General features: G+C 33.9%; 1 protein-coding gene across 2 annotated transcripts in view; it reads left to right on the plus strand.

Moving 5' to 3' along the window:
• The window catches only part of LOC136041082 (vitellogenin receptor Yl-like), a gene marked incomplete at its 3' end in the record, with an annotated part of 238,165 nt that overhangs the window by 104,221 nt on the left and 119,862 nt on the right, over nucleotides 1–14,082 (plus strand). For both annotated transcript variants that reach the window (XM_065725635.1, XM_065725636.1), the window contains 1 exon segment: nucleotides 13,035–13,209. In XM_065725635.1, coding sequence (XP_065581707.1) covers nucleotides 13,035–13,209 — 175 coding nt within the window.

Consider the following 14,082-nt stretch of genomic DNA (forward strand, 5'->3'; position numbering starts at 1 on the left):
TAATTCTGATGAAACCATAGTCTGTCGCTAATTACCATTTTTTTTTTTTTTTTTTTTACAGTAGCTAAAGAGGCAGTTAGTTGAGAAGCATAAGAAAACAAACCATTGCGCATACTATTTTATGAGGACTGTAAAAAGATATGTTCCCATAACCCAAAATTCTCCCTTAGCCCCCCACGAAAAAACCATTCATGAAAATTTTAACTTGGCCTCTAGCGCTAAGAAAAAAAGGGTATAGCTACGAAATTGAGCATAAATATTCATCAGTGTATTATTCATCATGTTAATGAAACCTACTAACGATACGCAATCTCTATGGTGAGAAATACTCACTTGCCTTCAGGCTTCTCGGATAGAAAAGATACATACTCTCTTGTGAGCATAGTAAAGTCTTCTGATTCTGATTGTACAGGTTCTATTTGGGAATACCTGCTTCTCTAACCCGTTGGATAAAATTGCGTGACTGATTTCAGGTTAGCAATTGCCTCTCTGTTGTGGATGGGTCTATTGATTGGCAAGGGTATCGAAAATAACAAAGCTTTGAAATTTCAGGACACCAGTGAAAAATATTCAGTTTCTGATGCTCGTATTCAGTCTATATACAGTTTTACTTAATAAGGTGGATAAAAAAAAAACTCTAGGGAACTAAACCAGCTATTTTTAAGTATGCACGCCGTCACTTTACGCACGATTATTGAGTAGATTTATTAGAGTGAAATAACTCTGTCGCAAAACTCATAGTCGTGGCACTGCCAGATGTTTTTATGTGATATTTTAAAATAAACTCCAGACAGCATGTATTGCTGCGAGCTCCTCGCGCTCTTTCATCCATGTCATCAACAAACTTTTCCTAAGGTTTTCTAAATAGGTCCAGCCGTTTATTTACATCAAGCTAAATTATGTGATCCTTACCATTATTTCCGCCATTCATCTTAGTTGTTAGTGACCATTTACCATCTCGTGTATTCCTATATTTTTACGACAAAATTTGCTATTTATGCATCAGCTCGGCTTTTAAGAATAGTGCAGATAAAACCTCTATTTATACTCTTTGCACAACAATTTTCGTCACTTTTAATTGACAATTTCCATTATTAGCTGTGGCCTTATGAACATTGTTCTACCTCACCTCATAGTCACGCTGTATTTTAATATATACCAAACCCTAGTGTTTTAGTGCGGAGAACTGATTTGACTGCTTAAGACTGGCATATTAGTTGGGCCTCAAAAACACCCTTATCCAGAATTGAAATATCTCACAGATATTGAGCAAAATTGAAGATTGCTTTCGAAAACGTACACTTTAAACAAAAATTTGAAATTTCAATTCGTACAATGAGGGATAAGAAAATTTGAACCAAAAAATTGTAAATATTCTCTATTAAAAAGTACACGGCAATTCTGGTGATTTTTAGTTTTCTCATTGGAATGCATTCAGCATTAAGCAATTAATCTGTATTTTTCGCTTAGATGAAGATAGTTCCCTAAAACTTTTTTGTAAGTTAAAGCTTTTTTGTATACTCTGTTGTTCAAACCATCATTTCTGATCTTGTAAGGCATATTTTCTGCAAGGACACCTAATTGACTTGACTAAGTTGAATTGCGTCCCTAATGTTTTTGAAGGTCATCTTTGAGCCCCTCTCTTCCTAGCGGCTTTGATATGTATGCTGCGTACCTCAGGTGTTTTGACAGCTGAAGAAGATCCGTATGGTAGTGAGGAGCAAAGTTTTTTCTCCAGCTCTTTGGAGGGTGACTTTCAAGAAATGGCTTCTGCGCACAAATGGTGGTTGCAATGTGGTTTGTCACTGGTAATCTCCCGACCTACTCCATAGACAGGGAGGCCTGTCCACTTGCTGAGTGCTTTCCCCCTTCAGGTTGAAGTTTGACCTAATCACCGCTTCTAAATTCACAAGAAATATAAAGATTGACAAACCTTAAAGCAGTAGCATATCCTGTGAGAGCATGGGGGGTGCTATAACATTATGAAAGATTTGGGGTTAAATTATTAGCAAGACGACGGTAAATGACTTGATACAATGTTGCGTAGAAGAAATTTTAAGTACTATAAAAAACAGGAATGCATGAATCGGATTTTTACACTGTGATATTTGACGAAACCACGGATGCGTCACATACTTCAAAACTTAGTCTTTCTCTCAACTATGGGTATGACAGCAGCATTGAAGAAGTCTGTGTTGGATTTTTGGACCTTCACGAAACGAATTATAAGTGTGTAACTGGACATGAACCAAACAATACAGGTAAAATTTTAGGCAAGTCTCTGCTCAAGCTATTGAAAGACATTTGATTAATCGTTGACAATTGTATTGCAATAAGCTGCGCTGGACGCAGTGTCAACATTTCTGAGATGCGATGGGTAGTATTAGGGATCCAAAAAGTCTTTAAAAGAAGCAGCCTCTGTAGTTGCAAAGATTATGCTCTTAACTTATCGAAATCCATGAGCAATAAAATCCAATATGTCAGGAATGCTGTAAGTAGTAATAAAGAGGTTGCATTTTTTTTTTTAGTGCATCGGCAAAACGAAATTTCGTCCTTCATAGTGTTTTAAGTCATCATGTACAAGCTTGCTCGTTGGGTTGAACTTAACAAAAGTATATGGCGTTTCAGAGATGAAATTCTTAAAATAGTTGAAGAACTTAGATATGTGCCTTCATGGCGTGACAGTTTTCCATTGACAAGAGCGAATTGCATGCTGTGCACTATTTTAACCTGCGCTTTTATTATTACTGTCTACAGTTTTAATTGTATAATTGACAGAACTCTGGCACTAAGCAGATTACTTCAGACTGAAACATCAGATATATTTTCAGCCAAAGAAAAATATCTAGAACCCTCAAGTTATTGTTGAATACGATCCTAAAGTCTTCTACTTGTCGAAGCAGAATTTGAATTATCCTTAAATGTGTCTTTTAATTGCATTAAGATCAAGACGGATCTTCTTTTAAAGAGGTTTGAGAAGATCTTCTATCAGTAGCACATCGCTAGATCCATTGATCTTTTTTTCACTTCTCTTAGCAGGAGTTAAAGTAAGCCATACTTCCTTCACAGTGCAGATAGTGAGGGATTCACCTCCAGCTGGAGTAGCTTTACCAATGTATGGTAGAGCTTAAAACCGTAAAGCATGATCAGCTTCAGCCAATCTTTTCCGGCTGACCTGCTATATGAATGTGGAAGCCCCACCTACCTCTAAAAGCAAAAAATGTTTATCTATTGCAACATAACGACCCGGCGTGTAGTTCATTTGTAGAAGGTTTCGAAAAACCATCCAGTGTCAACTAATGGCAGGAATCGTCTAAACTTCGTCTGCTTTCATGAGTGTGACAATCACCAAAACAAACACTATCAAGAATAAATTCAAACTATCTACGATTGAAGTAAAATACTAGGTCAAATTTTGGAGAAGGAGGTTCTGGAGTCAAAAGCGACCTCATGTGGCAGCTCAAACACTTTTTATTATTTTGCTCATAAAAAAAAACTTTGTTCGATGACATTTGAAGTTAGACTGTTAAATCAAACATCTTAGATTGAGAGAAAACTGTTCAATTCCAGAGGCTTCTTTTAAGACCTCTCATAAAGGCAATTGAAATATTTGGAACTTTAGCCTTTCTGTAAACGATGCTTTTGTAATTTATTTTTTATTTGGATTCTAAAAAAAAAAACTGAACCAGGCATTGATCTAGATGGAGAGTTTCCATTTTTGGAACAGAAATACGGAAATATAAGAAAAATGAATAGTATTTTTACGAATTGGTTTTGGTCTTATTAGGTTCAATAAAACTTTTGACCATCCCAAAACTTTTTGTTGCCTCGTCAGAAAATATTGTTAGCTTGGTGATCAGGCAGCGACATAGCAATTTATCTGCTTTTCCTCCCCAAGTAAAGCTTTGAGGTTTATGAGAGAAAGGAATGTGTTATTAGCTCCATCAGCAAAAGACTGATTTATTTTTTGTGGCAAATCTGTCCTTATAGGTTTCAAAGCAAGGGAATTACGTATAGCTATATTTCTATTATATATTTTACGGTCAGTATTAGCAATTAATCAATATAAAGGCGAATAAACAGTTTTAAGCAGAAAAACGGGTGGTTCACATACCAAATTCCCATTCGTTTCTTCCGGAAAACAAAAATTCCATTAATTGAAGACATTGTTACGAAGCGAGCAGCAATTTTTCTTGGCATATTTTGTGACGTAGAATGGACACAGTGTGCTGATCCTCTGTGAATTATGTAAAAAATCTTTAAAAGGTGCTCTTTTTATTAACAAATCTATTGCCATGGGCTTCAGCCTGGCATTTCTTATTAAAAAAAAAACAATCTTGTTTAAACGAATATTTAAGCTTTGGCAGTGCCAATAATCATAATTTCAAAATTTTAAAAATTCAAAACGCTGACTCGGTTTCTGCTGAACAATTATCATAAAGCAAAATTGTCGACGGCCTATAGAAATTTGGTGGAAATATGGTAGCCTATAGTTTTTGACTCACTGGTTTTTGAGATAGCTAAGAAATAGACACTCCTTTAGAATCCGAATTTTTTCTTCCAATTAAAACATTCCTTATCATCCAGAATTTCCTTTACCCACCCCTTTATGTTCAAACATACACCCTGAATTGTAGCTTATTTAAGCAATGCATGTTTTATCAATTTGATAAACTGTCAAATCAATTTGAAGAAGAGTGACACATGGAAAATTCCTTGCATAGCCTAGACTAGCCTATCTGCAATACAGGGTATATATTTGACCAATAGGGGGGGGGGATTTAAATCAAAGACAAGTTAAGTTAGGACAAGTATAACCCTTTCTGTTGTACAATTGTCCAAGCTTTACAAATAGACAGGATTAGAGATAAGGGTAAATTTATAGCAAACAGTATTACTGGCTTTCATATAAAGTGAATATACCACTTGATGCTTTTTTTATACTCTTTACAAATGTAATAATCACTTCTACCATAAATTCAGATTTAAGCACTTTTTGACCTCTTAAAAATGACCTAAATATGGGGTATAAAAAAGGCTAAGAAAATTGGTCTCAAACATTAAATACCTTATAACATTGATCTCAAACTTACTGTTTCATTATAAATCCATTTTTTATTGTTATATCATCCACAAGCACTGATTTTCCATGATTAAATTTGATAAATAAGTTTTACCAATGTTATGGCATTTTCTTCTTCCTTGTTGCTGAAATTTCAATTAAAGCATGCATTCTCAGTTGTTTTTTTTACCAAATAATAGGATATTTGAAATCACAAATCTGTAATAGTTTAGAAACAAATTTGGGCTATATATTTGCTCATCAGGGGGTGGGGGTAAAGCATAACATATATTAAATACATAAACTAACCATTGCTGTATTTAATATAGTTAAATTTATAGCAAACAGTATAACTGGTGTTTGTAATAGCCAGCTTTCATATTTTTGACCAACAACGCATGCTTTTATTTAAAATTTGATGTCAAGGAAGGAGAAAACACCATAACATTGGTAAAATTTATTTATCCAGTTTAATCATGGAAAATCAGTGCTTGTGGATAATATAACATTAACAAAATGGATTTATAATGAAATGGTAAGTTTGGTCCAATGTTATAAAGTTTGAGACCAATGTTTTAAACCTTTTTTATACCCCATATTTAGGTCATTTTTAAGAGGTCAACAAGTGCTTAAATCTGAAGCAATTATTATATTTGTAAAGAGCATAAAAAAAGGCATCAAGTGGTATATTCACTTTATACAAAAGCCAGTAATACTGTTTGCTATAAATTTACTGAGATAAGAGCTTGAAAACACCTTTCCAGGGTATAATTTAGGTTTTTCATTCATTCCTGAAAGTCTCATTTCCTTAAGTCAACTCATATATAGCATGAACATCCAAACCCAGAATTTACCCCAACTCTGCTGCTGGACCCCTCTTACAAATTAGGCCTAGCTATTTTAAATTAAGGTCTATATTCTATTTTGAATTAATCACTATGGGCTTAACATCTAAATACTAAACTCATATATGGTTTTCATTTTTTTTAACTTTCTGAGAAGCTTCCAGTTTGACTGCAATCCCCCTCCCCAAATGCCTTGATAAATGCCCTTGGTTGTAAACAAAAGCTTGCTGATCTTCTTTTCTTTTTTTGAACTTTGGCATTTTGAACCAGCTGTTGTTGAGAAGGAAGTATAAAGAAGATCATAAACCATAATAAAATCAGAATGGTTAGTGTTAAACTTAGGGCCTTATCTAGCCATGATGAGGAAGGGGGACTGAGGTTAAATTAAAAGAAAAATATAAAATGTCAACAAATCAGAATTCATACCAAGGGAATACAGATGAGTTTTTTTTTGTATTTTGCTTCAAGTATTATATACAATGTTTCCATCAGATAGGATTCTTCTTTTATTTTTTTGAACTAGCTGTTGTTGAGAAGGAAGTATAAAGAAGATTGTAAACTGTAATAAAATAAGAATGCTTAGTGTTAAACTTAGGGCCTTATCTAGCCATGATGAGGAAGGGGGACTGAGGTTAAAGTAAAAGAAAAATATGAAATGTCAACAAATCAGATTTCATATCAAGGGAATACAGATGAGTTTTTTTTTGTATTTTGCTCCAAGGATTATATACAATGTTTCCATCAGATAGGATTCTTCTTTTATTTTTTTGAACTTTGTCATTTTGAACTAGCTGTTGTTGAGAAGGAAGTATAAAGAAGATTGTAAACTGTAATAAAATCAGAATGCTTATTGTTAAACTTAGGGCCTTATCTAGCCATGATGTCCTCATCATCTAGCCATGATGAGGAAAGGGGACTGAGGTTAAATTGAACTAAAAGAAAAATATGAAACATCAACAAATCAGAGTTCATATCAAGGGAATACAGATGGTTTTTTTTGTATTTTGCTTCAAGGATTATATACAATGTTTCCATCAGATAGGATTCTTCTTTTATTTTTTTGAACTAGCTTTTGTTGAGAAGGAAGTATAAAGAAGATTGTAAACTGTAATAAAATAAGAATGCTTAGTGTCAAACTTAGGGCCTTATCTAGCCATGATGAGGAAGGTGGACTGAGGCTAAATTAAAAGAAAAATATGAAATGTCAACAAATCAGAATTCATATCAAAGGAATACAGATGAGTTTTTTTTTGTATTTTGCTCCAAGGATTATATACAATGTTTCCATCAGATAGGATTCTTCTTTTCTTTTTTTGAACTTTGTCATTTTGAACTAGCTGTTGTTGAGAAAGAAATATAAAGAAGATTGTAAACTGTAATAAAATCAGAATGCTTAGTGTTAAACTTAGGGCCTTATCTAGCCATGATGAGGAAGGGGGACTAGGGTTAAATTAATCTAAAAGAAAAATATGAAAAGTCAACAAATCAGAGTTCATATCAAGGGAATACAGATGAGTTTTTTTTGTATTTTGCTCTAAGGATTATATACAATGTTTCCATCAGATAGGAACTGACAGATAAATCATGCAAGTTTTGTGTTTACAGTTTTTGCTGTCACTGTGATTCTCATTTCCAGCTTACATACTTTGCCTACAAAATTGCAGCCTATGTGCTAAAAAATTGTCAATACCAGCAGCAAAGCCTGTCAGATAACCAACATAAAAAGGGAAAAAATAAAGCAATTAGAGACAATTGTTTTTCCATACCCCCCAAAAATCTATGAAGTCACCTTAAGTTCCAGCTTTATCTCACTAATTCAGTTGAATCCTACCCTTCTGAAAGTGTGTATAGTCTAGTCTAGTATTGTTTTTTTTTTACTCAAAAAATATAAGCTTTTATGTACAAAAGAACTTTTTTTTGAATATTTTTACCCTTATGATATAGAAAAAAGAAGACAGCATCAGGTGTATGGCTTAAATCCATGATCCCATGAGTAGTAGTTGGGGCAGGGTTGGCTAATTGATGTTATACTTTGTGTGAAGTTATAGATAGAAACAGAGTAGCTTATTTTAGATTTTACAGACAAAGCCAATTAAGGCAATTGTTATATAGGATTCCAAAAGTTTACATTTAATATTAATGTTCAGTAGTCATTTGCTATAAAGAAGTAAAAAAAAAAAAAAATCAACTTCAATCACATAGAAATTTGAAGTGTGCAAAATACAATTTTCAAAGGCTGCATCATTCCCATAGCTTAGGATGAAATTTCTATTGCAATTATAAATTTCATATCTGCATAGAATCAAGCATAAAGGAATATGAGAAAAGCCTAGGACTTCAAATTTTTTTTTGTAAAGGTTTTTATTGCTTCTCCTCAGTTTGCACAATATGCAAAATACTCATAGTGAAAAATCTAAAAGTAGAGACTTTAATCAAACATTATTCCCAAATCCTGTTTTTGTTTTAGATTGGCTCCTCCCATAAAATGAAGAAAAGTGCTATTTAACCTATTGGCAAGGAATTGTTTACAACCTATGTTTATTATCTTATTCAAACACAGGTCAACTCTTTGTGGGGGATTCCTTTTTCTAGCAGGAGATCAAAACAAACTTAACTTTTAGGCTACTATTTTTCTTCAGAAGAGTCTTTAAGAATGAAGATAAATGTTGGAGGGTACTCTTTTGGGTAAAATTGGTGCAAACAGTATTACTGGCTTTCATATAAAGTGAATATACCACTTGATGCCTTTTTAATGCTGTTTACAAATATAATAATCACTTCTACCGCAAATTCAGATTTAAGCACTTTTTGACCTCTTAAAAATGACCTAAATACAGGGTATAAAAAATCTGTAATAGTCTAGGAACAAATTTGGGCTATATATTTGCACATCAGGGGGGTGGGGGTAAAGCATACCATATATTAAATATGTAAAATAACCATTGCTGTATTTTTGTGTGTGTGTGTGTTTGTGCACAACAAATTTTAATTAGAAGAGAAATCACCAGTGCAACAGCACAAACACACATAAAAAAAAAAAAAATACAGCATTGGTTAGTTTACATATTTAATACATGCTATGCTTTACCCCCACCCCCCTGATGTGCAAATATATAGCCCAAATTTGTTTCTAAACTATTACATATTTGTAATGACCCCATATATAGGTCATTTTTAAGAGGTCAAAAAGTGCTTAAATCTGAATTTGCGGTAGAAGCGATTATTACATTTGTAAAGAGCATAAAAAAGGCATTGAGCGGTATATTCACTTTATATGAAAGCCAATAATACTGTTTGCACCAATTTTACCCTCTTTTGATTCTCCCCATTGACCATGTTTGAAATCCCTGTATGTCCATATATTCTTCTCCACAATGTCCATATATTGTCCATGCCTTGCCATGTATTACCATCCATAGCAATGGCTGGCTTGATAAAATACACTTACCCTATCCAGTACTTACCAACTCCTTGCCCTCAAAATCTTATGACTGTTATTCTTTTTGAAAAAGCATTTCAATGCACTAGCATGTAAAAAAAAGATGCAGACAGGGACTGCCTCATATCCCTCATATTCTGTTTCAGTAATTCAGACAAGCAAATCAGTTATCAGTTTCTTTGTAGAAAATATACCATTTAACTGAATTCAACTTAGCATATGCTAATGAACTTAACCCAATCCTGCTACTAGGTTCTTCTTGTTAATCAGACCTAGATAGGTAATATTAAAGTCTATATTATGTTAATTAATGTCAAAAATACTTAAAACTGATGTGCATGGTGGAGAAGCATGCATAACTTTTTTTTACTAGTATTCTCATAGCTCTCAGAAATGTAGACTTGGTCAGTTTAATTTTTTCCTTGAAATAGGTCAAGTTAAGTCAATAATGAGGATTAGTCCTTATTTTTAAAGGTAAAGAACAAAAGTTTAGTATTTGGTGCAAAAGTTGGGTACATGTTTACACAGGGTGAATCACAAGTAGGGTTACAATTACTTCATTATCTGCTTAAGTGTCACAATCACATTTTAGGAATAAACAGTAAAAAATAATGAAAAACCCCTTCTTTGCTACCTACTAATGCCCTGAAAATGCACTATGGCATATATTTTAATACTTACAAACCTTCTAAATTAACACTTAACTTTCCAATAGTATGTTGTTTATGGTCTTAATGGTCGTTTGGATAATAGCTCTGATCACTGGCTGCAATTTTGTCAATTGGTGCAAGTCCATATTACAAGTGAGGAACCAGACCTTCTAGATAAGAGCAGCTGGTTCATTGATGTTCCTTTCAAAATGCTACCTTTTTGCTAGATGAAGCTAACCCTTTTGTCTAGTATATATAAAAAACAAGCATCACTGTTCAGAGAGTTTTCAGTAAAGTAAAATCTTGGGACCAACTTTATTCAACATTTATATTAATGATGCACCAACCACAGTCAAAAATAAAATAAGTCTTTATGTTGATGACTCCAAACTCATTGGAACTGTCGAAACACCCGATAAGAGAGCCTCTATACAGAATGACCTATGGGTACTTTACCATTAGGCAACTTTGTGGAGGCTTGAATTCAATGTAAATAAATGTCGAACAATCCACTTTGGAAAGAAAAATGAGAAATGCCCTTATCATATGTTAGGGATGGATGGATCAAGACAGACTATTATCTTGTCTGAAGCAGAGAGAGACTTGGGGGTCATAGTTGATAAAGAATTAAAATTCACTATACACACACAGACAGCTGTAGCCAAAGCACTCCAAACCCTGGGCATTATAAAAAGAACAATCACTAGCAGGTCACCTATGGTGATGACTAAATTATATAAGGCATTGGTCAGGCCCAATTTGGAGTTTGGCATGTGTGTTGCTAGCCCCCTCAACAAAGGTGACCAGCAGAAGTTAGAAATAGTTCAGAGACGGGCTACGAAAGCAATTGAGGGATGCAAATATATAAACTACTCATCCTGTCTGAAGAGGCTGAAACTCTCCACTCTTGTCTACAGACGTAAAAGGGGTGATATTATCATGACGCATAAGCTCCTGAATTACAACTCTCCATTAAATAAGCTATTTCAACTTGACCAGTCTGCCAGAACTAGGGGGCATAGTCGGAAACTGTATCAGAAGAGAGCTGCCACTAGACTACGCAATAGCTTCTTCACTTACAGAATAGTGAGTTTGTGGAATTTTCTCACCGAAAAAGCAGTCACTACCCCCAGTACTGCTGTCTTTAAAAGAGCCGTTGATGGAGAATGGTCATCAAAGCCATGGCGAACTGATTGGGATGCTGTTGAGACATCCAACCATCGTCATCACTAACTAGTGATTCTACAGGATTTAATCCTTATTTCGCTGGACAATGTGATTTAAGGTAATGAAAGTCACAAAATTAGTGTGTGATTTTAGGATTATCAGTTCCTAAACAAGGTTGTTGACAATAAAAAGCTTAACTCACTTGCCATAGGGGCCATGAGTGTAAAGGCTAAAAATTATATTGAAAATTTTAAATATCGTATTTTTCTGTTGAAGGTGAAAAAATTTATTTTTTTTATGGTAGGATGGTTTTATAACATACTATTTTTTGTATCAATATTTTATATCATTTTAATTTCAACTAGATTTATTAGATCTTTAACCCTCACCTAATTATGGGTTAAATTTATGATCACTTCCACTGCCAATTTTTTTGCAAAATTTGCTATTGTTTCTCCTCAGTTTACAGAATATGCAAAACACTTATAGTAAAAAATCTAAAAGCAGAGAAAAGGGGTTTAAACAAACATTATTCTGGAATCCTATTTTTTTTCTTTTTTTTAGTTTAACCCCTTCCAAAAAATGGAGGAAAGACAAATTCAACCTATTGGCAAGGAATTGTTTACAACTGCTTATTATCATATTTTAACACAAATCAACTCTTTGTGGGGGGGGGGGGTCTTTTATCCAGCAGGAGATCAAAATAAACTGAACTTTCAGGCCACTATTTTTCTTTGGAAGAGTCTTTAAGAATTAGGATTAATGTTGGGGGAGAGTGCTCTATTGATTCTCTTCATTAACCAAGCATGACATCCATGTATGTCTGTATATTCATTCTCCACAATGTACACATATATCAATGTATTGCCATGTATTACCATCCATAGCAATGGCTGGCTTGGTAAAATACACTTACCCAATCCAGTACTTACCAACTCCTTGCCCTCAAAACCTTATGACTGTTATGACTGTTATTCCTTTTGAAAAAGTATTTCAATGCACTACTATGCTAAACAAAGATGCAAACAGGGACTGCCTCATATCTCTCAAATTCTGTTTCAATAGTTCACACTAGCAAATCAGTTATCAGTTTCTTTGTAGAAAATATACCATTCAACCAAATTCAACTTAACAAATTTTGCCAAACTTATCCCAATCCTGCTACTAGGTTCTTCTTGTGAATCAGACTTTAATAGGTAAAATTAAAGTCTATAATATGTTCATTATCGTCAAAAAATACTTCAAACTGATATACATGCTGGAGAAACGTGCATAATTTTTCATTACTAATATTCTCATTGCCCTCAGATTTTTAGACTTGATCAGTTTGGCTTTTTCGTTGAAATGTGCCAAGTTTGGCCAATAATGAGGATTAGTCCTAGTTTTCAAAGGTAAAGAGCAAAATATGTAGTATTTGGTACATAAGTTGGGTATATGTGTATACAGGTTGAGTTAAAAGTAGAGTTACATTTATTTCATTATCTGCTTCATCATCACAATCACATTTTAGGAATAAACTGTAAAAATGATGACAAAATTCTCTATAGCTTATAGTTTTAATCTTTAAAAACTTTATAGATTAAAACCTAACTTTCCAATGTTTTGTTGTTTATGGTCTCCATGGTTGTTTGGATGATAACTCTTACCACTGGCTGCAATGCTATCAATTGATGCAAGTCCATGTTACAAGTGTGGAATCAGACCTTCTAGATAAGAGCAGCTGATTCGTTGATGTTCATCTTAAATTGCAGGTTTTTTGCTAGATGAAGCAAGCCCTTTTGTCTAGTATATATAAAAAACAAGCATCACTGTTTAGAAAGTTTTTAGTAAAGTGAAGCCACGAAAATCACAAACTTAGTGTCTGATTATAGGATTATCTGTTCCTGAGCAAGTGGCAATAGATTGGGTAGCCAGGAATTTTTACCTTACTGATTCTGGAACAAGAAAAATCATTGCATGCACAATTTACCATGTTGTTTGTACAGTGGTTCTTGATGAATTACCTTTGGAAAAACCGCGTGGGATTGCTGTGGATCCAATTGAAAGGTAATTTTATGTAATTGGTGTGTCATTATTATCCTGAAAACTTATTGGTACTTCTTTGCCCATCTTTTTTTGTGTTTGTGGTGGAGGGGGTCTGGGACCAAGATCATTCACATGGAAAAGCTATTATTGCTATTTACCATAAGCTACTTACCATTTCGTTTGTACAGTGGTCTTGAAAAACCATGTGGGATTGCTGTATATATAATTGTATTATACTCATGGCAATCATAAATGTTATGGAAAAACTTCCATGAAAGTAGTGAAAATGATCATATGTCATTGCTTTTTAACAGAGAAATAAATTAAACCAAAATTTTACCCATCATGGTTGACATTTATATATAAACAAGATTGGTATATAATACATCTTTGTCTCCCCCCCTGTCACCACTAGTATATCAGTTATGACAAATTTGAAATATTTAATTACCTCACATATTTGTTATTGAGTTTATACAAAATCGGTAAAACTCATTACCAACACACACTGATAAACCTCTAGCGCAATGTCAGCTATAAGTGCACTCTGTTATGACATGCAAAAGATAATAGATGCCAGCAAAGATACCCTGTTGTTTTCAAAGATAGACTTTAACAATTAATAGCAAAATGCAGAAACACGTTTTTCCACTCCTGGTTGCACTTATTTACTTATTTGTCCTTGTCTAATGACGGAATCTCTCCATGGTGCTATGGTCTGATAAACAGCTGAATGCCATACTGTTTGCTCTTTAGTTTGCGGTACAGTAGTCACTAGCCATAACTTATTCTAACTTTTCCTGCAATATTGGAAGCCTCCGGTCAAGTCCAGTTTGGTTTTGGATATATTGAGCCAAATCCAATCTTCCCTCCTTGCTTTTTCTGCCAATAAAA

Source organism: Artemia franciscana, chromosome 21 (assembly GCF_032884065.1).
Source record: "Artemia franciscana chromosome 21, ASM3288406v1, whole genome shotgun sequence".
NCBI lineage: Eukaryota > Metazoa > Arthropoda > Branchiopoda > Anostraca > Artemiidae > Artemia > Artemia franciscana.